The sequence below is a fragment of the Amblyomma maculatum genome, chromosome 1 (assembly GCF_055883805.1).
Source record: "Amblyomma maculatum isolate TAMU_Amacu chromosome 1, ASM5588380v1, whole genome shotgun sequence".
In the NCBI taxonomy this organism is placed as follows: domain Eukaryota; kingdom Metazoa; phylum Arthropoda; class Arachnida; order Ixodida; family Ixodidae; genus Amblyomma; species Amblyomma maculatum.
In genome coordinates this window covers 62,140,043-62,164,418 of record NC_139344.1, presented here as the reverse complement: position 1 = coordinate 62,164,418, position 24,376 = coordinate 62,140,043, and the positions used below count along the sequence as shown (strand labels likewise).

Here is a 24,376-nt window from a genome sequence, read left to right as displayed (position 1 = left end):
TCTTGTCAAAGTTTAGAGCCCAGAGGGTTTGCTTTCAAGACTTATGGCGTCTTTAACAATCGTGGAAGTCCTAGCCATTGGAGAGGGTAGGATGAAACATTTTGTAAGGTTGGGAAACCTGGGAATGCATTACGTACCAAATAGTATGGCTCAGAAGTATACCCCTTGCACTCTAAATCTTTGACTAAGGGTATACATAGTGCCACCTTGAATAGCGTTGATGCCATTTCTTCCCTGCAGTAGCCAAAACCTGCCCGATGGTGATCACAAAAAGTTAGGAGTTGCCGTACGTGGTCAATGACGTTTAAATAAGGCACGCCATTAAAATAGCGCCCGAAATTTACTGTACATTGTGAGATGCGAGGGCACGCACAAACACAAACATTAGGCAAAGGTCTACCCCTGCTAAACTTAAGTAATCACAGCGAAAGCGGCTGCGCGTTTCGTTCGACCCGCCTCTCTCCGTCTCTACTCGGCAGCCTCTGCCTGGCATCCTCGTTGTCCCTACTCATCTACGCTCTACTGTCGTGGCCCACCTTCATGACGCCCCTACAGCAGTACGCGTGACAGTGTCACGCACCTATGATAGTTTGCGCCGCCGATTTTTCTGGCCTGGCCTTTCGCTATGTTCGCTGATACTTTGCAGCTTGTGACCTGTGGCAGCATCGAAGAAACCGCACCTTCAGCCCAGTGGTCATCTTAAAACAATCGGGGTTTCTCCTGAACCATTTTCCCGCATCGGTTTTGACATCCTTGGGCCTTTTTCGACATTGACTTCTGTGAACAGATGGATTGTATATGCCACTGACACACAACGCAGTCTGCTGTCACGCGAGCTATCCCCACCAACTGTGCCACCAACGTTGCTGATTTCCTTCTTTAAGTCCTCATCCTGCTTGATGGTGCTCCCCGTCAACTACTTACGGATCGAGGGCCGTACTTCATTTCTAAATCTGATGACGACTTGCTCCGGTCATGGTCTACCCGCCACAAATGTACGACAGCCTATCATTCCCAAACGAATGGCCTTACTGAGGGCTTTAACCGGATACTTACGGACATGGTGTCTATTTACGTTTCTGACCACCATCGTGACTGGGACGTCAATTTGCGATTCGTCATATTTGCATACAATTTCTTCCGCCTAGTTACCATTGGCTACTAACCCTTTTATCTCCTCTTTGCCGCGACCCTCTGCTCCCTTTCGACAGTTTGCTGCCCTCGTAAGACCGTCCGAACACTTACGCTTTCGATACCATAGCACACGCCGAAGCCACCCGAACATATCCCTGGATCGCATGAATGATTTGCAGATTACCCAAAAATATTGTTACGAGAATCGCCATCCAAATGTACGCCTCCGATTAGCTAGCTCGTCCTTCTTTGGCTCCCGGCTCGCCGTATGGGCCTATGCGAGAAACTCATGACCAGCTAAGTGGGTCCCTACCACATCTTGGAGTAACTTAGCAATGTGATGTACAAGATCATTCTCCTGTCTCTCACCCCAGACTGCACTATATCACCGACACAAACTGTTCCCGTCGCTCGTCTAAAACCCTACTATTCCCGCCCATCGGTTTAGCAAAAACCGGGACCCTGCTTTCCTCGCGGGGGTAATGTTACGGTGTGTAGTCGACATGTTGAAAGACGACGAGGATGTTTCCAAACTTTCAAATTTTTGCTTCGTATTTTTTCTTTCGATCTATTTTGTGATCTTAAATCTTATGTTTTTGTTTAGTTGACACTAACTTTAATGCGCTAATTCAGTTTGTGTAGGACTTTGGCAGTGCACATTGAACCCTGGCAAATCCCCCTTCGTGGGTATGTGCCATATATCAAGGCAGAAGAAGAAGAAGACGACACTGAAGCTGCTGTGTTTGTGTGTTTGCTCTGGTGTCCCGGAGGTGCCCCTGACGTTGAACTCGCGAGCTGCATTAGGCCCTTTGTGGGGGTATGTGTGTCGCAGAACTCTCTCGCAGATGCGCCCTCTTTTCTCCCATTTTTTATTTTTTGTTCGAAGACTAAGCATTGAAGGTAAAGCAGCTGCAACTCTCATGAAGGAGCATTGAACTGAGCTGTTCAAGACTGCACCCATATCATTTAGGCCGCCAAATTTCAAAATAATTGCTTCAATAATGAGGCTGCACAATTCCATAAACGTGCAGCATAAACTGTGACCACCACCAGCTTTGTTGAACTGCAAAAAGAGAATTAAATGACATCGCTGTTTTAATACTGCCCTTGACTAAGATTTCTTTAATGGATGTTTGCCTACACCTCCCTGGCAACCCCTGTCTTGTAGTATTTAATAGACACGTCTGACATACCGTTGCTTGATTTAGGTCATGCTTACTTCCTATTGTGTCTTAATGCCGTCTGCTATCGTTCACGACCCTAAGCCATCCTTCATGAGAGTTTAGTCGCATCAGGCTGCTTGCAGTGATGGCGAAGCGCCGATTCGATACCCACTCTGTGACGAAAGCAGGAATTCCGGCTACTCGTAGGCGAATCACCCCTTTGGTCGGATGGCATGCCCAACTCCTGCGATAACAGCATCCTGTGTGTCAGGGATGGGGCTCCCGGTTGCACGACGTGCATGGCCGATTATGTCGAGTTCGATGACCCCACGGTGGATTTGGGTACTGTGGATCCCCTTCTCAGGCCCGTGTTATATGTGAAGTCCGGCACCAGCTGCGATGAGGCCTTGACTTGTAGTCTTGCGCCTTCAAGGCCGGACGTCCTGCGATTCTAGCACATGGAACAGGTTTGTAGAGCACCGCAGCGGTGAGAAAACTCGCTTGATAGAAAACGATACATGCGGCGTTGAATGAAATCTTCCACTTCCAAGCTATACATTTTGTTTCGATCTATTTGAGCGTTCTGGAGCCTTGGTGTTTTGGAAGACCAACAATACATTTTAGGGGCACTCTATGTGCTGAGAAATATTGAACAAGGCTGCGAATGGAATTTCTTCTTTAGTTGTTTCCTCGAAACAAGATTCCTAAACTGATCTGTGGCGATCACGGTGCGGCTTCGCGATAGGTGGGAATCAACAGCATAGCCGTGGCCGACTTGCTGTCAACGGTCGGCGTCCTGAAGACGTGGAGGACACAGAACGAGTGCGTGCACAGCACAGTGCACAGAACAATGCGCAGCACGCGTGCCCGAGGTCTTCCTGGGTCTGGCCGCACTGACGCACGAGCCCCAGTGTTCCGGGTCACAGGCCGTTGCCATTTTCTGCGCGTAAATGGAATTCGAGGCGATCAGCCAATGATTTTCCTTGCGTATCATGGTGCATCTCTCGAGCGCAGTCTACCGATAGCAGCTGCTTTAGTGTGGTTATTTTCCACTTCATGGTGAACAGTAGTAGCGTTGTTTACTTTGGGTCTTACACGCGGCGAAGAGTGAAATTCTTCTTGGGTAGTGTTCCGTTCAGCGTGATTAGCATTAGGAATTGACTTTCCTAGAAAATTCGCATCGTTCTTTGATGCCCACAAATGAGAACAAGCTGTGGTTGCAAATGCATTAGAGCAATCTAAGAGTTGCGAATACTTTTTAATCTATACGTTTGGAATAAGCCATTCGCATGTCTGTCGCATCAACCTATGACGAAGAAATCGGGGTTGCCGTTCTCTTCTGCTTGTAAAGTAGACATGCCCACCGGGCTCCTCAATTCACTCGGCCCTTTAGACTGCTCATTTCCCGACAATCACAAGACGCCGCACCAAATCTTGGTGTCGCCCCTGCGCCTTCACCGTTCTACGTCAAGTTGCGTATGAAAGCAGAATCGGCAAATCTATAGATTAGGCTCATGGTGGTATGAGTATTTGGTGGTTCGCAGTGTTAAGCAGTGAGTAAGCTGTTTAGGTTGCTTAAGATCACTCCAACCCATTGCAGTAGTGAAGTGTAAAAGAACTACTTAAACTCGCGTGCCGAAAGAGGTAGATGCATTTGACCGTACTACGTGATGTGCTTGTATTCGAAAGAGCAAAATTGTACCGCAACACCGTCGGCGTCTTGTGTCTCTATCCTGTTCATAAGAACTCAACGAAGCACTGACTGAACATGGCAGGAAGCCTCTCGATCAAATTTTTTTTTACTTTTTGAGTGCGTTCATGCAGAGAACCATAAGGTGGATGTCTAGAAGTGGAGTTCTTGTGAAAACTGGCCAGTCTTGGGTAGTTCCTACAGGCGTGCGCGCCGCAAAGCGGCGCTTTTGTTAGGGCGTTGTCAGAGCGTCGCGTGGCTTCTGCTTGTAGTGCAGCGGTAATGTTGATGGGTGCTTGATGCGCGCTATTTCGTATGATGTTATCTACCTTTATATTGAAGCTAAAGCTTCATTACACTATGTTTAGCCAAGGTCAACCTATCGGGCCGTTTACATTGAGAAAGGTGGTGCGACCGTGACCTGATAGTAACTGTAATCAAAAGTGTACTAAATATTCTTTGCTCAAAATCTAAACAATCAATATTAAATACTGCGGATTGAAAAAGCGGTTTACAGGTCTACCGGAGCTACTCTCCAGGCGAAGATTGAGAGTCCCCAATAATTTAAGCCATCAAATCTGCATTGCCGTGCTAAATACAGCTTTCGCCCTCATCATTCGGCTCAAGCCGTGCAATGTACCTAAAATTGGGCGATGTACTATAGTCGAGAAAAAATATGGCAAGTTGCTCAGGCGCATTTGAGTATCGAAATCACATAGGGAGTGAAAAATTCTCGATGCCTAAGCGACGTTACGACACGTAATTCAGTTTACTCAGCCTTCGGTAAAGCCCTCTCAATGCATTTTCTTCGGCTGTCAGTGGTTTTCGGGAATATTAGAAAATACACCTAAATGCTCTTCCGACAGAAGGAAAAAACTGGCTGCGCGAAGACTGCAGTCGTTAAATGCGCTCAGTTAAATATTCTTGCAACAAGCATAGCGTACGCTAAATTTAAGTTTGCTTTTTAGCTCATAGTTCATCAGCACGCTCTCTTAGGTATGCGTATTCATATACTAAGCATTGCAAGATGAACTTCTTATAACGGGCGTTGACAGCAAGAGAGTCATGACGGGCGAGCGTGTCATGACAGCTCTGTGTTTGCAGTGGCTGGATTACATCCTTTCGCGCACATAGACACGGGTTAACGCTCAACACACAACGAAGGCCGCCTGCAGAAATAGGTTTACCTTCCTCGATACATATATTGTAACGTATCGTTACTCAAAAGGCGCACTGGCACTCTGGCACCGAAGAACACCAACAACTAGTCAGGTCAGCACGAAAGCGTTGCACCGTTTAGCTTCGTCTTCTCTGAATCACCCGTTCAAATCTTTGTCGTCTATGAATGGCATGTGTCATCCTCTCCCCCCCCCCCTTCTTGGCAGCATCACCTAGGTGCTGCAAATGCTGCTTGATGCGATGAGCTGACAGTATGTTAGGTTGATATGGAATACCACAACACAAAACGGCGCGCCATCAGTCTCAAGAGTAGTCAGCGGAACGATCGTGGTAGGGTTTCATTCGGACGACGTGTACAACATCAGTGAACTTGCGTCGTATGCGGCTTGAGGGATCTTGGGTCGCGGATTCAACTTCGTAAGTAACGTCGCAGAGGCGGCGGAGGACACGGTATGGGCCGAAGTACCGGAGCAGTAATTTTTCAGAGAGCCCACGATGACGAACGGGCGTCCAAATCCAGACATAGCCTCCAGGCTCGTAGGCAGCGAATCGCCGTTCCTTGTTGTAACGGTCAGCGTCTAGTTGCTGTTGTAGGTATATGCGCTGCCTTGCCAGCTGCCGCACTTCTTCCGCACGCTGAGTAAAACTAGCGATGTCCAGGTCAAGCTCATGTTCGTCGTCGGTGTATACGGGGAGCATTGTATCCCGTGGAGTGGTCACTCGACGGCCGAAGACAAGCTCGAAGGGTGTGAGCCGCGTCGTCTCCTGAAGTGCCGTTTTATATGCGAACGTGGCATATAGGAGAATTTGATCCCAGGTCTTTTGCTCTATATCCAGGTACATAGACAGCATGTCGGCCAGAGTTCTGTTTAGCCCCTCCACCAAGCCATTAGTTTGCGGGTGGTATGCCGTGGCATGTCTATGGCTAGTGTGTGTAAGGTTCAGTACAGCCTTAGTCAGGCGGGCCGTAAAAGCTGCCCCGCGGTCGGTAATGATAACAGCCGGAGCGCCATGACGCAATACGATGTCGTGGACAAAAAACTCTACAACTTCAGTGGCAGTTCCATTTGTAAGCGACGCGGTCTCAGCATATCGGGTCAAATAGTCTGTCGCGACAACAATCCAACGCTTTCCATGAGTTGACTTCGGGAAAGGACCAAGAAGATCCATCCCCACTTGTTGGAAAGGAGTTTTCGGTGGAGCGATCGGCTGAAGAAATCCAGTTGGTTTCACGGGTGGAGTCTTTCGGCGTTGACAATTACGGCAGGTTTTAACGTAAGGTCGTACTAAAGGTAATAATTTCGGTCAATAGTATTTTTCCCGAATTCTTGCAAGCGAACGACTAACTCCCAAGTGGCCGGCGGACGGTTCGTCGTGACAAGCGCTCAAGATGTCAGGCCGTAGGTGCGTAGATACTACGAGTAGAAATTCCTCTTTTGATCTTTCAAAATTGCGCTTGCAGAGAACTCCACTTCGTAAAGCGTATGACTGCAAGCCACGACGAAAAACAAGCGGTACTCTACCACCACGTCCTTCCATATAATCGATGAGCGGCACTAGCTCCGGGTCCTTGCGTCGAAGGTCAGCCATATGGGATTGGGTAATGGCCCCAATAAGGGGAAAATCGTCAGCGTTTTCAACTGCAGTGGAGTCCAATGGCGCGCGTGACAAGCAATCCGCATCTTGGTGTTTATGTTCCGACTTATAGACAACAGTAACGTCATACTCTTGAAGACGGAGGCTCCAACGAGCTAAGCGTCCAGACGGGTCTTTAAGGCTTGCCAGCCAGCACAAGGAATGATGGTCGCTGACAATACGGAAGGGTCGTCCATACAAATATGGCCGAAACCCCCTGATGGCCCAGATTACCGCAAGGCACTCCTTCTCCGTTGTCGAATAGTTTGCCTCCGATCGTGAGAGTGTTCGACTCGCGTAGGCGATAACCCGTTCTACTCCGCCTTGCCACTGAATGAGCACCGCGCCGAGGCCAACGTTGCTGGCATCAGTATGTACGTCGGTTGCAGCGTCTTCATCGAAATGGGTAAGTATTGGGGGTCTGTGTAGGCGGCTTCTAAGCTCCTGGAACTCTTATTCTTGATCGTCTCCCCGCAGGACGGGTATGTCTACTCTGGGTAGTGCTGTCACTGGTTCAGCTATCTTAGAAAAATCTTGGACGAAGCGTCGGTAGTATGAACAAAGACCTAGAAATCGTCGAAGTGCCTTTTTGTCGGTGGGGCGTGGAAAATTTGACACTGCGGTAGTCTTCTCGGGATCAGGGAGAACGCTCTGTGCACTGACAACATGGCCGATAAAGCGTAGTTCCTTGAAAGCAAAGTGGCATTTCTCAGGATTGATCGTTAGTTGCACGCCTTTGAGTGCTTGAAGCACGATGCGCAACCGGTCCAAGTGTTGCTCGAAAGTAGGCGAGAAAATAATAACATCATCTAAGCACACCAAGCACGACTGCCACTTCAGACCTGATAAAACCGTGTCCATCATACCTTGGAACGTGGCCGGTGCAGAGCAAACGGAAGTACCTTAAACTCGTATAGGCCGTCGGGCGTCACAAATGCAGTCTTCTCTCGGTCTCTCTGATCCACCTCGATTTGCCAGTATCCGCTTTAGAGGTCTAATGAGGAAAAGTACCTGGCGTTGCGTAGTCGGTCGAGGGCATCATCAATCCTCGGCAGCGAATACACGTCCTTTTTGGTCACGTTATTTAACTTTCGGTAATCGACACAGAATCTCAAGGTGCCATCTTTTTTTTTTTGCCAAGGACCACTGGCGACGCCCATGGGCTCGTCGAAGGCTAGGCCACTTCGTCCGCCAGCATTTCATCCATTTGCGTTTTATTGGCGTCACGTTGTTTAGGAGAAATCCGGTACGGGCGCTGGAATACCGGTAACGTGGTCTCATCGGTGATAATGCGGTGTTTGGCGACAGGAGTACGACCAACCTTAGAGCCTGTGGCGTAGCAGTCTGCGAAAACGCTCAGAAGAGCCGAGAGAAGATTCCTCTGATCGGGCCTCATGTTGGGGCTAATTTTAACGGTTTGCAGAGCATGACAAGGTGCGGCCTCTTTTTTAGGGTTCGCTCCGGCGGTGCATAAATGAGGCAAGACAGTAACATCGTGAAGGATGGCAACAGCCGTATCCTTGGCGAGATGCCGCATCTCCTTAGCAAAATTTGTCAGGCGGAATGTAGTACAACTGTTCTGGAGTTGTACGAGTCCTCGAGCAACGGCTAATTCCTTCTCGAGTAGTAGCGGAAGGTGCCTATCCGCGATGCCCTCGAAATCGTGGAACAAATCATGCTTTACAAGAACCAGCACACTAGAGCGTGCCGGAACCCTCACGTCATCATCGACTATACGCAAAACGTTCAGACCCGGATCTTCGTTTTCAATGCGCGCCACGGCTCGTTTCGTCGAAAAGCAAACATGCGCTTCTTTCAGGTCAATGACCGCGCCGTTGGTCTGCAGGAAGTCTAGACCAAGAATCAAGTCTTTCGAACACTCAGGAACCACGATAAATTCTCCGACATACACAAAACCACGGATGCCAACCCGCGCTGTGCACTTGCCTGCAGGTTTAATTAAGTGACCTCCCGCCGTGCGAAATTTCGGGCCGGACCAATGTGTCAAAACTTTCTTCAATTCTCGGGCGAGATCACCGCTCATTACTGAATAATCGGCACCAGTGTCGAGTAACGCGGTGACATTCACTCCATCAATCGTTACACATAATTCGGAGGTAGTATGCCGCATGCTGTCGCTACCTGACACAAGCGAAATCTCGTCGGGTCGGCCTGGCGATGACGGAGGATCTTCACATTTCCCGACATCAGCAACCCTGCCTCCGAAGGCCGCTGGTATTAGTTTTCCCGGCCAGGGCTGGGAGAGCGGCGTCGGTAAGAGTTGGGATTTGTCGAACGGTTGCTCGTCGGGGACGTAGACCGATGCTCTTGGTAACCGGATGTGACGGGGTACTGTCGCGCTGCAAAGTCGCTTGCAATCTCAGTAGGCCGTTCGGCATTCCGAGGGTAGAGGTCCTCCGAGGCGAAACCCCGCATGGTGACGCGGCGGTACGGGCACTCCCGATAAAGGTTCACCGGCTCCACCGCAATGATAGCACAGGGGCCGACGGTACCGGGGCCGCCATACGTGACTTTTACGGGGTCGCTGGCAGATTGGTGGAGTGGAGTAGAGAGGCTCCATGCGGCTCCATGCGAGGACCCTGCGGCTCCATTACTGGAGCTGCGGCGTTGATACTATGGTCCCGCGGAAGAGCCTTACGTAGGACGGACGCGTGTCTGGTGGGGAACGCGCTGCTGGGGAACGTCAGCAACTTGCTCAGCTGCCATACGTACCTCGTCCCGGACGACTGCAGCCAGTGAAGGAAAAGATGTGTTGCAAGACATCTGGAGCGCTTGCAGTTCCTCCCGTACGACAGAACGGATGAAATTGCGTAATGTGTCCATGTCGCTGCAGACATGCACAGGGGGTGCGTCGGACCCAATGACGTTCACGTAACGGTTGTACTGACGGGTTCGGTGCTGCAGCGTTGTCTCCATGGTCGCTGCCTCGCTGAGAAACTCCGCCACAGTGTGCGGTGGACTGCGCACCAGTCCCTTGTTCTTGTTTAACGCCCCGCATCAGGAGACGCAGCTTCTAACCTTCTGGCATTTGTGGGTCTGCACGCTTGAAAAGGCGTGTCATGTCCTCAAAGAACATACGCACGCTCTCGTTCTGGCGCTGACTGCGCGAGTGTAGTGCAGCTTCTGCTCACTCCCGGCGGTCGGCGCTAAGAAACGTGGCTTTCAAATCGCGACAGAAGGCTGCCCAGGATGGGAAGAAAGCCTCATGGTTTACAAACCATGTCCGTGCAGACTCTTCAAGAGCGAAGTAAACGTTGTGGAGCTTACACTCATCAGTCCACCCGTTGTAACGAGCGACTCGCTCGTTAAGCCTCATGGTTTACAAACCATGTCCGTGCAGACTCTTCAAGAGCGAAGTAAACGTTGTGGAGTTTACACTCATCAGTCCACCCGTTGTAACGAGCGACTCGCTCGTAGGTCTCAAGCCATTCCTTGGCGTCCTCGAACACGTCGCCATGAAAAGAGGGGGGTGTTTGCGGCTAATGACACAGGATGTGGGTGGGAAGCCTGCTCTGAGATGTCATTGCAGTAGGTTCTACCGCCGTGTGAGGGTGCGTCGACCTGGTAGCGGCCGGAAGGGGCCCGAATTCCGGGGGCTCTCCACGTAGGCGGCGGCCGAGGCGTTGATGTACGGGGGTAAGCTCCGTAGTGACAGGTTTTTTGTGCAGGACTGGATCAATACCCGGCAATGCCTCCACCAGATTTGTAACGTAACGGTACACAGAAGGTGCACTGGCACTCTGGCACCGAAGAACACCAATAGCCAGTCAGGTCAGCACGAAAGCGGAGCACCGTTTAATTTCGTCTTCTCCGAATCGCCCGTTCAAATCTTCGTCGTCTATGAATGGCTTGTGTCAATATGCACACGCCAGCTGAGCAGTTCTTAAGGCAGGCACGTAGAAAGGGGGCTTTTTACCGCGCAAATTCTTCAGCTAGAATCGCAAACAGACGCAAAGCGCCATCGTTAAACCTTTTTATGTAGAGAGCTGTCCTTTCAGCTTCCCGCACCTCGGCGCACGCATGCTCGTTACCTGCATCTTGTCGAACCAAACGATTCCCATATCATTCATAACTTCGAAAATAAAAATAATTACAAAAGATCAGTAATATCATGGTTATAAATTTGTGGGGCTTTGGAAGAAAACAGCGGTTCACTGTTGTGTCCGAGCTAATTTATTGCTCAGAAGGCGTCGGTGTGTCTGCGTTCGCTACACGGGCATCTCAGCAAGCTTCGTCTGCAGATGTCCACCCGGTCTGCACGCACACCTGAACAACCGCCGTCCTCACCTATGGCCATTTCGAAGCACCGATTTGGTCGCTTTGTGAAGAAACGACCTGACTTCCCAAGAGCCTGGCCTGTTAATGACCTACAGAGCGACGGTGGCGGAGCAAGAAACCGTCGTCGGAGCCGCGCGGTGTTAGGCTACGATACTCGACATTGGACAAAAGCGGAGAGAGAAGCCATCGTCGGCTTCACGCGAGGTCTTTCCCTGGATGAAGTGTTTGCCGCTGAGGGATAGACCCACAGGGCGCCGGACCGAACGGAAAAAAGCGGAGGCAACTTGACTCTCAGGTGTGAGGAGAGAACGAAGGGGGGGGGGGGGGGGTCACTTGTAAACTGGTGACGGGTGTATTAAATTACAGAGGCACACGTGCAAGAATGTGCGGGGCGGGGCTCGGTGATGCAGTACGCAAACTGTCACCTCGAGCTTTGCGATTGGCCCGTGCCGAAATTTAACCAATTCCCTGCCTAGGGACTTAGGGACACCCAAGAAAAGAAAGCCTGGCGTCTGACATCGGGAGAGGGCTTCCTTCTGAAATCTCCAAAGTGTACAGATGTAAATAAACTACTTGTACTCGGCTCTAATGAAAGGTCCTCGTGTCCGCGGTTCCTCGACGCCTCGCCTGTCAACGCTACCCTCGGCTCCGGCCCAGTGCGCCCGGCGTCGCGACATCACACTACAACAATGTGCCGCGAATAATTGCCACAGATATCTCAATTTCCGCGAATCTGTCATAATTTTCTTTCATCGTCTTCAAGGCTTTTCTTAGGGCACATATCAGGCGTAGAAAAAATTAAGGTGGCACTTATGCTCAGCCATTAAGGGTTACACGCGATAGCGCTTTACACACAGGAAAGCAGTTTTCCAAGTTTTAACTTAAATTTTTTTATTTTCTCTTAAGGCCTGCCGAGCGATGACGTCAGCGGTAAACTTAAATGCCGCTTCTTAAAACTTGACGCGTCCCACTCCGCGCTCAGCGGAATGCGGTGTTTGCTTTCAATGCAATGCCAAGGAGACTCCACCGTTAATTTGCAATACCGTTTCACGCACACGAAGGCAGTTTTTCACTCCTTGTTCTGTCATTCATAGCGGATTTTCGCGTTACAACGGACAACAACGCCGCCGACACTGGATTTTCTGCGACGTGATGGGATGGCTGCTCCTGGTCCTACGGGGCTGGGACAGGTACTACCGGGCACTCCAGGACAGGCACTCCCTCTTGCGGCGGGGGCTAACCTGCCACCATATTTTTATCGGTTGTAGACCGTCATTGCACCTGCTACCGTTTCAGTGGTGGATGAAGGCTGTTGCGACACGCGCCTTTCTCCGCCTCTTCTTTTTCTTTTTTCTCTATTTTGTCTTCTGTCCGCGCGAGGCTGCGGAGCTGGCTCAGCTGCAGAACCAGCAGCAGGCCCCTGCATTTTCTTTTTTTTCTTCCTTCAGTGTCAACAACAACTTCTCTGCGACGCGGAGCCATTACGTTATCTTGTAAAACTGTAAATAAAGAGAACTTGAACGAACTTGCTAATACTGCCTGCTTAAATGCCCAAGCGACTACCGCCGGCTTCTCGCCGTACTGAAAGGCGGCGCCCCGAACGCTGCGTTGTATTCTGCCCTAACGAGAGGGATGCGTAATTATACCCCGCTACTCTCTCCAAACCTCCCCTTCTAGCCATACCACTCGAAGTTCGTCGTATAATTTCGCAAACTAGCAAAAACGATGTTTAGGCAAATATTACAGAGTCGTCTATAAGAACAGTTGCTTGAGTGCATACATTACGCATTTCGTGTTTATTTCCACAGCTGATACCACTCGGGTTGCAACGTATCTCTGCGACCACATTTCCGAAATGATTTGTAGTCGACAAGTTGCATATAAGACATGTGTGCGCTCTTTTCATACGCATGTAGGGATAGTTAGTATTACTCAGCTATGGCGATTAGTTAAGTGCCGAGTGTGACGTGAAATACACCTCTAATTTCGTCGAATTTCGTGTCCTATTAGCAGCCGATAATGTTTTTTCTGTCATTTTCGACAAACGTTATACGTGTTTGTCTCTCCATAAAATGATTTCTTAGTCGTAAATGACGTCCCCTGTTTGCAGGAGCCTTTCACCACTCGGTTCAAGGATTGGAACGGTCCAGGCTCCTCTTGTCGTGCTGACGTCGTGAACAGTCACGACCGCCACGGCTCACGACTAAGCAGCGCTTCTTTTTGGCGTTGGAAGCAGCGTACTCGCGTCAACAATATTACGCATATGTTTTCAGTAATAATCCTTGTTCGATGTATTAAAATGCACGAAAACCGACACAGCGTTCTCCTGTTGTTCAGAGTTGATATCACGTTTGAAGAGATCGCTGCCTTTTGTCGACAGGCATAACAGGCATCATTGTCGACAGGCATAACAGGCATCATTGCCGACGCGGTTTTCATTTTCAGTCCCAGGCTACTCAAGCTTTGTTGATTCAATGTATAACGAAGCTTTGTTTTGCGTACCTAGCATTAGTATATTTGATCAAACTGTCTGCAGTGACGCGACTTACTGCAATCGAGAAACACGTCAATTCAGCGAGATGGGACATGCTGCTTGTCAGTTCGAAGGCTTTTATCTATCCTGGGAAGGCATTAGTTAGGTCGCCCTTGGGATGGTAACAAGGCGAAATAGGTAGGTAAGCCTCTACGGAGCGCGTGAAGCTCCAGGAGAAGGAAGTCAGGGTAACAGTCGGACAGGTCATGGGCGATGTAGTCTATGTGACGATAAACATACTTGGACAACGAAGGTGAGGTTTAGTTCGAATGGATGCCCTGATAACTTGTTCATTTGCTTATTTTATGTGACTCTTGTATGGTTATGACATTGGATGCGGGGGTAGTTTGCTGTATATGAATGTATTGATTGTTCTTTTTTTTTTTGCAGCCTCTACATTTGGACTGCCACATGCAGAGAGGTATGGATTAGTAGATTCAGTTCGGGGATCGAGGGTTGGGGGCGAATGTGGTGGAAGTAGAGGAATTTGATAAATAAAAAAAATATTAGAAGGCCTTTTTGATGCCTCTCGATCAAGAGGGGAATGGGGAAAGCCAGCCCTTCCTCTCATATTATTTGCACCGCATTGTTTGCCTTTTATCGGCCTTCATTGCAGAGCTACATATAATTATAATTGGTTTACAGCGAAGGAAAGGCGCACCATGTGTCAATTTATCCGGCCTGTTTGGACTGCACATCATCGCTCCTGTCGCGTAGTGTTTCTTGGCACGCGTTCAGTAGTGGCATTGTAGATGGCATGAACGCTAGACAGGAACTGGTATCGAGGAATCTAGTGGAATATGATCGATCTCGCGACAGATTCCGCGCGCAACTCTCGCGCACGAGATGTCCTTCCATGAGCCTGGAAAGGATTTCGCCTTAAAAACAACACCGAGAAACGCAGGATCTACATTCATGAATCGGCGCAAGCGATGGCGGCAGACACTTTGCCGCTGCACTCGGTTATGAGGTGTGACATCACGGAAAGAGCGCTCAGTGAGGGAGTGAGTGAGTAAAAGTTTATTGAATACATGGGGATTTTTTATCTTCGCCTCTTCAGCCGAGGATGGCGTCCAAGTCCAGGGCAACACTGGCTTTCGCCAGCTTGCGTGCTCTTGTGACTAGGTAGAACTGAGCCTCCGGGTCAGAGCTGACCAGCAAAGCCTCCCTCTGCCTTTCATTTTGGATTTGGAATTGTTTGCATTTGATGTGCACTGCATTCCCACGTTGTGTGGTACAAGGTATGGGTCCTCCCGCACCATGAGCATTCGTCTCTGAGAATAGCGCTCAGGCGTGAAGTGTCTTGGAGGCTTTGGCACACCTTCTACACTTGGGGTTCCTCTTCCTCTTCGTACACCGGCGAAAGCGGCAGAGAACGGCGTATCAGTTCGAGCCCTCCGCTGAGGCGCGCGCAAGAGCTGTGTGGCAACTATTGTCGTCCTCCTCCCCGCGGAGGTGTATTTGCCGGGATGCCGCTGCCATCCACCTCCTCTCAGCGGCGTGCACGGCGTACGGGACTACCCTCTGCACTCCTCCTCTCCACAGCAGGTGGCGAGCGCTTTGAAGTTGATGGGATACAGATACATACGACACACGGCGATACCCGGCATCAGCTAGCTGAGTGAATGTATCGCTTTAAAAATTGGTTTGCAGAAAAGAAAATGCACAGTATCTGTTACACTTGTTTCGGTGGATGCCTGAACAGCGCCGTAATGGGAAGAAAGGAAGGTGAGAGTGAAAGCGGAAACGAAAAGAGGTGCCTTACTTGAGATCTACTGAGTAATTTGACCATCAGGGGATCGTTAAAGGGCCACCGTCCAGGGAAGGACCTTTTAGCAAAGGAGCCCAGTGTTTCTATCAGGTACCGGAAATAGTCTATGCAAATGCTACAGTGACAAGTGCGCCGCAAAGCAACGAAAATACAAATCAAAGCTCTCTCATGCTCTCCTTCGGGAAGCCAGCTTCCCCGTTCCCTGCGCTGGCCCGTCGAGTCATAGTTTTGACGTACTTGCCGAGAAACGACATTCATTGGTTCGTCTCGCTGACTGACGGGGGAAGCTAGGATGGGTGTACACCACTAATTGTGTCCACCGCTGGCTGCGGCACGCTTTTGTCTTGACGGTTTCGCTTTTGGGCACGCAGAGAGTGCCACCATCACCACCGTCCTGCTCAGAGTGCGTTCTGTGTGCTGCGCCGTTTCTACAGCCTTCCCTTCTCTCGCGCAACCTGAAGCTTTCACTCCGACGTGACCTCTCGTTCACACTCCTTTTTAGGAGAGAGGTTCGGCGACTCGGCCCAGCGTAAGCGAGATGGAAAAAGCGAAGGAAAAGAAAAGTCTTAAAGGCGGGGCCATGACGTACGCGAGTGGCGTTCTCCACAAGACGTCCCACCTCCCACCAAACACGGAGGAGAAAGGGAAATTTGGCTTACGGAAGCTAGACGATTGAGCAGGAGAGTGAAAAACATCTGAGAGGGGAAAGAAGGAGAGGGAAGCGCAAAATCGGTTGATTGCGGTGGCTCTAACTCCGTTATTAATTACTCTTTTCACAAACTTCTTACGGCCTTGCATTGTGGGGACGAAGCCTCACAGCCAACGCGGAAAAAAAAATTGGAGCGGAGGGTGGACAGTGGGCCTTTAAATATCAGCCCACACTACGGCGTGTCTCATAGCCTGAGTTGCTTTGGGGTATTAAACACCACGAACCAAACCAAATGTGATTCGAACTGAGCTAATATATTGCCAGCATTGACTGTCCATATCAACAGATATACTGCTTTCGAATTATACAGGCCTTGCTGAGGGAGTTTTGTAGCAGCTTAATCAGTAACATGAGTGAGTTTTGGCTGACACTGAGCGAACTCCTGGCAGTTATTCGCGAGCACTGAGATTCCTTTCCTATTGGCTTATGTGCATTACCTTAATAATAATAATAATTGGTTCACGGGAAAGGAAAGGCGCAGTATCTGTGACACTTGTTTCTTGGACACCTGAAACGCGTCGAAAATGAAGGATTGAAGGTGGGAGAAAAAGCGGAGAGAGAGAGAGAGAGGAGTGCCGTTGTAGACTGTGAGATGTAAACGCACGTTTAAGATCACAAGGTGGCCAAAATTGGTCCGTAACTAGCCCTCTACTACGGCTCCTCTTTCTCTCTTTCTACTTACACTTCCACCCTCCTCCCCTTCCCTCCGGTGTGATAAAATGATTTTCGTTCAGACAACGCTCCCATAGGGGCTTCTTTTTCCACGAATAGCTTCGAAACAGCATTTGTAGATAAGCTTTTTACTTTATATGATACTACTATAATATTATTCCCTGTGTTTTCTAGAAAGTTTCGTCTTGCAAATCTCTGCTTACAAGTTCCTGCCTGAAGCTAAGACAGCACTGGCAAGGAATCACAAAAAACGAAACCAATTGAAACCGGTATCACAACTGTTTCATGCCCGTATCGTGATCTTCTTCATCTTGTTCTTTACTCTATCTCTTTATCGGTCTTACTCTAATACTCTACCTCTTACAAGCACAATGGCTCCGTATCGCTTCTTACTTTTCCTTCTTACTTTACACGTGTTCAGCGGTAAAGAGAAACGACGCAAATGACAAAAATTGCAGAGGCTATGATCACTGAACATGAACGGAGCACGCTGAAAATATACGCACACATGCACACAACAAAATTGCTGCCGTTCAGCTATCGTCCTTACAGCTAAGTCTTTCTTTGCCTACTAGAAAAGGAGCGAGAAAAGAAAACAAACATTACATTCGAGAAGAGTATTGAAGTCCCAGTGGGCAACTGCAGCCACAAGTTCTGCCTTTTCTATGTCTAGTTTCTTGCGACATTATTCCATAGTCTCTCCAACAAAACAGCGTCTCCAATATGATATAACTAAAGTAAACGCTCGTGCCTAGTGAAGAAAGCAGTTTTCACGGGGGAATGACAAATCTCGCATACGGTCTGCGTCGTCGTGGTAGCTCGCAAGACTGGACCTGTTCGAGAACAAATGATTTGGCTCATTTATGCGCTATAGAACATAAAATATTTCTGTTTGTGCCTCTGGCATCTATCAGGGCTCTAGCTTAAGATGAACCGACTAAAATGCTTAGGGCGATCTGGCTAGGGTGATCTGGGGTGGGTTCTGGGGCACTTCGGCAATTCTTCTAATATAATGACGAATTAGCAAATTCAGCTCTCAATAAGCCTGTTGCTGATGTTGTTGAATATTATTGGCTAAATATATCTGGTTTTGAACGGTTTAAACGTTACACTCCTTGAGCCACGAGTGACTCCTTGCGACTACGGAGTTCGAACATTTAAATTTTCATCGCGATATCATGCATTGTAACTTCGAGGCAATGTGAGGACTTCACGACGCTCATGCGTTGTAGAATTCCTGGCCTCAATCTTTATTTATGTCGCTGTGGATTCACACCGTCACATCTTTGTGCGTCATCTGATGACGTGGAAACAATTGAACATTATATCCTCTCCTGCCGCTACTCAGAAAAGAAATTATTTAAAAATACCTCTTGCTCACCTAGGACTGCCGTTTAGAATTCCTGTTCTCCTCTGCTTTGGTGCGACGGTCAAAGGGTACGCCCTAAAGCCGGTATGAGTTACTTTGCAACTATAATATTGCTACCGGAAGATTTGTGTGTTAGCACTGATATTTCTGAATTAGAGTTTACAATTTCAACATATATATTTTGCCCCTTTTTTCATTGATTTCTATTCTTATCGCCTCAAAATTATCCATATTACTTTACCAGCACTAATTAATAATTAAAAAATTATTTATCACACAGTATAAATTGACATTATGAATTCTATTCTTACAACTCCATTGAACTCTGGCCAATACCCCACTGCAGGTATGTGCCATATGCAGCGAAGAAGAAGAAGAAGAAGAAAATGAATAAAAGTTTTTTCTTAGGTAGCGAACAGCCAAAAGCAGAGTCGTTAAAAAAGAACGAAACTATGAAGTCATACAGGTAAATTCCAAAAACTACAGCTCCGAGAAGTCATACAACTAAATGCTTAAAACTGCACCTCCACCACCCAACTAACGGGAAGAAACTTCTGGGGCCCTATTTTCGACACGCATGGCCGCCGTTCGGGGCCATGTTGTTTCTCCGATTGGTTGTCAAAAAAGTCACGTGTTTCAAATTTGCTGCGCGAAATTGTGGTTCGTCGAAAGGGCTTTTTGCGGTGAAGTAAAAATGACGCGAGCGTGAAAGCGAATTTTTCGCAGCGCTATTCATGATGCGTAGATAGTATATATAATTAATTGTGGAACGAAAACGAATGTATAGATGGTAGAGAAGAGAGAACGTACGCTTGTATTACGAATGGGGGGAAGTGAACTGCCCACTGTTGAGAGGCGCCTCCTGAAATCTAATTGGCTGACGTTGTGTGAAGGGAAATACGTCATGCATAAACATTAAATGAAATTGTCAAAATGACGTCTCTTTACGTAAAAGATGTGCTGCTGTTGCTGTAAATGACGAAAGTTGGGCGCCACATATCAGACCAATTGAGGCGGCTGCGTAAAAAAAAAAAAAAGAAAAAAAAAGAAAGGGCGAATTAGACATGGAGTAAGGCGGCTGTTAGCTCACCGCAGTTTGGTAGACAGTTTCGTGGGTGGTGATGCAAGCTAAGACATCTTGTTGTAATTGTAGAAAGCACTGAAAATACGTCACAAGGGTACATTTGGGCTGCGCAACCTTTTAGAGGATTAATAACGAAGACGCAAGTTTACAGCCGCACGAGGGTCCTAGCTACCCTCCCGTTGCAAATGCTTTGCCCTCCTAGACAAACCATAAATCCGCGTGATTGTTGCCAAGCGCAGCAATGCAGCCCGCTCACTCAGCGGTTGATTTGTGCGAGACGAGGCATATCAGAGATCAACAGAAGGGAAAGTTCGACGAGTTGTAGGTTGTTCACGATGGTTTGCTGGGCGCTGTTTAGCACAGAGACAAAGAGAAGAAAGGCAGAGAAAGAAAGGCGCCAGTTGCTTGTTTTCCTCTCTGTCTCTGTGTAAAACAGGGCCCATCAAACCATCATGAATGTCAGAAAGCAACGCGATGCTTTTTAATTGGTTTGGTTGGTTCGTGAGGTTTAACGTTCCAAAGCGACACAGGCTATGAGAGACGCCGTAGCGGAGGACCCCGTAAATTTAGACCACCTGGGGTTCTTTAACGCGCACTGATATCGCCCAGCACACGGGCGCCTTGCTTTTCGCCACCACCGAAAAGCGGCCGCCGAGGCCGGGATCATCCTTTGGAACAGTAGTCGAGCGCCGTAACCACTCCGCCACCCCGGCGGGGGGATGCTTTCCAATTACCTGTCAGGACGGTTCGTGAGTACAACCTGAGGGGTCATACGGTGTGGTGGCTTGCAAGAACTTCGCGCAACAGGCAGCGAGGGATCACCAAAAACTGGCTTAAACCTTGGCCCTAAGCACTGCTTTCTTGACACATGTGATGCGTCTCATATGTAAAGTTTTGTTTTAATATTCATGTGGGCTCATCATTTGCTTATTTAACAAAAAGCACTCCAGAGTATGTTATGATAGCACGGTCTAATAATATGATGTTTTTGAGTGGCATACGTTATTTGCTTTTTTGTAATACAGCCGGAGGTTACTCTTCCTTTATTGATTTGCATTTTACCGTTTCGACAATAAGGAACACGCGCGCGGCGCCGCCCTATCTTCATACCAAGGTTTCATACCACGATGCACTATATTCATACCACGATCAGTCATATTTCGCTTTCTTTCCTTATTCTCCGTTTATTCCCCTCCGCACGTGTACGGTAGCCTGGGCATCGCCTAGGTAACCTTCCTGCTATTCCATTTTTATATTTCCATGTCTCTTTTTCAGACATCTTTTTGGGTTCGCAAGAGCCTTTCGCAAGCCAGCGCATGAAAATTTAACCGACTAGGTGTAAAGCCCATCGTATGCCTTCCACTTTGTCGGTTGTGTGTGCGTGCACACACACACACACACACACACACACACACACACACACACACACACACACACACACACACACACACACACACACACACACACACACACACACACACACACACACACACACACACACACACACACACACACACACACACACACACACACACACACACACACACACACACACACACACACACACACACACACACACACACACACACACACACACACACACACACACACACACACACACACACACACACACACACACACACACACACACACACACACACACACACACACACACACTCTCTCTCTCTCTCTCTCTCTCTCACACACACACACACACACACACACACACACACACACACACACACACACACACACACACACACACACACACACACACACACACACACACACACACACACACACACACACACACACACACACACACACACACACACACACACACACACACACACACACACACACACACACACACACTCTCTCTCTCTCTCTCTCTCCCCCTCCATCATACTTTCTCTGCGCTGCTGAGCTGGTCATAACGCGGCTTTTAGAAGGTACCTAACAATAATTGATACTTTGAGACTATGAGTGTTGTCCTCGGACATGGACCACGCCTCTTAGTCAGTGCTAGAACCACTTTGGAAATCTATCGATTCCTTCTGTTTACGACGAGGTCCATAAACGTTTTACTACCTACATTTAAAAGCCGCTGATAATTGAACTTAGGTTATCGGCGGTTACGAGGAGCAATGCTACTTTCCGCGCCCATTCTGAGGTAACGGCGTCTCTCATAGCCTGAGTCGCTTTGGGACGTTAAACCCCACAAAACCAACCAACCATCCTGTGCTAACCCACTGCGCATATTCCGTCACCGTTCTTGCTCTTCAGTTGAAACTAGCGTAGCCTCTACGTGCATAGCTGCTGTCGAATGCCCGACCTCAAGTATGTCATGACACACGAATACCCCAACGCCACGACATATTTCACTCGCCCTCACTGCAACCTGAGACTACCGAATCGCGGAATGCACCGCAGTGACTCGGTTCCTGCATGAGCGTCGTCGTTTTTCATAGTTGGCTCCAATATACAGTAGGAGACGACAGCGCTTTTTCTATCACTTATTTCTCTTTTTCATCCCAATGCGTAACCCAAAATGTGTGGTCACGTAACCTGGCACCGTCCTACTGCACACGTAATTTGTACATCACAATTTGAACAAAACGGCGAATTGTCGAAAATAGGGCCCCGAGACGTCTTTAAGTTATCATGTGCACTCACTCTACTGAGGAGTCAGTGCTATAGCATTGACGCGTTAAAGGGACAGAACACTGGAATTTAGGTCTCAAATTGTTTCCGGAGTAATGGGAAGATTGATGTCTAAAATGTTCGATTCCATAAAGGTCTTGGCAGAAACACTGTAGAGAATTTTTGCCGAGAATGTTTCGATCAGTGCGTGCGGCCTTTTTTACGTTGTCTGATGCTGGAAACCGTGAACAGCGACCACGATGACGACTGGTGGTGCACAACAAAAACGTGCCGAAAACAAATATAAATTTCACTCGCCAGACAGTAATACATTTTTTGCTTAGAGTAACGTCCTTTTCTGTTTCACACTCAAGGCTGTGACGGCACTATAACGTACGCCTCGTCGACGAAAGTTTTACTGGGTACTATCATCGCTTCATTCACGAAATTCCAAACGCTGTGGCGCCATCTAATGGCAAAACCTGAAAGCATGCCTCTCGCGGTGCGAAAGTAGGGGTGGCCTTTATTTAAGGACGCAGTGGAGAGAACACAAAATATAATGATTTATGACAAGCACTCCCCCAAAAAAAAACAGTGAGCACATGTGAAGACCAGCGATATTTTGCTGACATATAGTCACGTGGGGTGCTACACCGAAAGTAATACGGTTTTTCCGCCAGATAGCGCCGCAGTTGCTTTTATGTGATCTTCAATGGTAAATAAAATTGTTATGTTCCTTTTCTTCCATATTGCAGTGCTAGATGTGTACTATATGAGGCATGGTCTTTTCATCTCCACCATAATCTCATGACATATTTTGGACAGTGTTCTGTCCCTTTAAAACATACATACTTAATAAGCGCACAGCAGTTTAAATAACTGAGGAAGGAGGTAAGAAAGGTCTCTGAATCTTACCATATGCCCCATTTTCTAATATTCTTCACTCAGGAAATGTAATGTCCACTTTCAAAAACATTCATATACTTTTATGTATCCCACTCCCCACTGTAATGCCCCCGGGCACTGAGGGTAAATAAATAAATAAATAAATAAATAAATAAATAAATACAATTTAACCATTTATTGCCGGTAACCATCATGCGGCCTTATGCGAAGGGTTGTAAGGAGAACGAATTAAAAACTGAAACAACATGATTTATCCTTCTAGAGGCGTGGACAGTAGGAAAAGAAGTTGGTTATTTTGTTCTTTTAAAATTTTTTCTCGTGTTACCCATTTGAAACTACAGGAGTCGTATGTGCAGGCTGGCAATAGTCGCCAGTGCGTTTTCGCTTGGACAAAATTATGTTTTTTTTTTATATCTGATTCAGAAACCCTGATTGCATTTAGGACGAAAACACATGCTCAGTAAATTACTCATATTCGGCCTCCGTGTTTTCAAACACATGATCGTCTAACAGTGCCACTGCGATGAAAAACACTGCAGCAAATACCATGTCAAACGCATAACAGTGATCGTTAGCAACGCAGTGAACATGTACTAGTGCCCACATATAAAGTGAGCAAGAGTTTGGAATGCAAGCGCTCTTCTTCGTCTGAGCTGCTGACGAGGCGAACACTAAAGGTGTGAAGGTGAACATCCGGGTGACCCACACGCATCCAAGCTATACACATGCGCATCCGCTTTCAGGGTGCGCTGCGAAACCGAATTTTGTTCTTTCGTGTGCTCCGTTTTATTTTGAGGCCACTTGTACATGACATTTTTTGCTATCCAACCCCCCCTCCCCTCTACGTGATTCCACTGTTGAAATTGAGCATGCCTTTGGTTCAGTTTTTTGGTCACGCTATCTTCTTGCGGCAACGCGTGTACAAACAAGTCAAGGTGGCCACGTATTACGTTGGAATGGATTTTTCTTTTATTTGGTTCTCAGAATCATCGCATAAGGAGTGAAAAGAGGGCCGGATGCTGCATGCACTTGCTACTCTCTATAGGCAGACTGATCCAGCCGCGTGACTTCATATTGTCTCGGTGCTCTTAACGCAGTACGACGAAGCCCGCCCCTCCCAGCGAGTGGGCGTTGAGAAATTGGGCCGCCCAGGCCCGATCAAGGCACCTCCATCCACCATTGTCCTCGAAGACTCGGCTGGCTGGAGTGGAAGAGCAGAGAAGCTGCAGTACTCGCCCGCCAGCGGGGTCGCGGTTCACATCCAGGAGATGCCACACGCTCGCCACACATGTTTCCACGTTCGCGGACATGGGGAAGGTTGAAGCAAAACTTTTAGTGCTCCATGCGGGGACCCATGTATAACCTGCAACATTTAAAGGGCTCAGATGCAGGGTAAAGGTGGTGGCGACGGCTATTTAGCAGCAGTACAATGAGAGCATTATGATTTCCTTTCGAAACGCAGTTTACTATATCTACATCACCATGCAGTATATAGTCACAGGTGAGATAGTGCCGCATCATTTGCGTCAAAATACGTCGTGAATGATACATTCGCCCATCTTTTCTGTGCCATTTGTTGTCGTAAAAAA

The 24,376-nt window shown here is 48.2% G+C and overlaps 1 protein-coding gene across 1 annotated transcript in view; it reads left to right on the top strand.

The window, feature by feature from the left end:
• Window positions 1-24,109, top strand: part of LOC146202563 (uncharacterized) — a 46,681-nt gene extending 22,572 nt beyond the window's left edge. The window contains exons 6-7 of the mRNA XM_084601603.1: window positions 15,776-15,807; window positions 23,885-24,109. Coding sequence (XP_084457729.1) covers window positions 15,776-15,807; window positions 23,885-24,109 — 257 coding nt within the window. The remainder of the gene's footprint in view (window positions 1-15,775; window positions 15,808-23,884) is intronic.
• The last annotated feature ends 267 nt before the right edge of the window (window positions 24,110-24,376 follow it).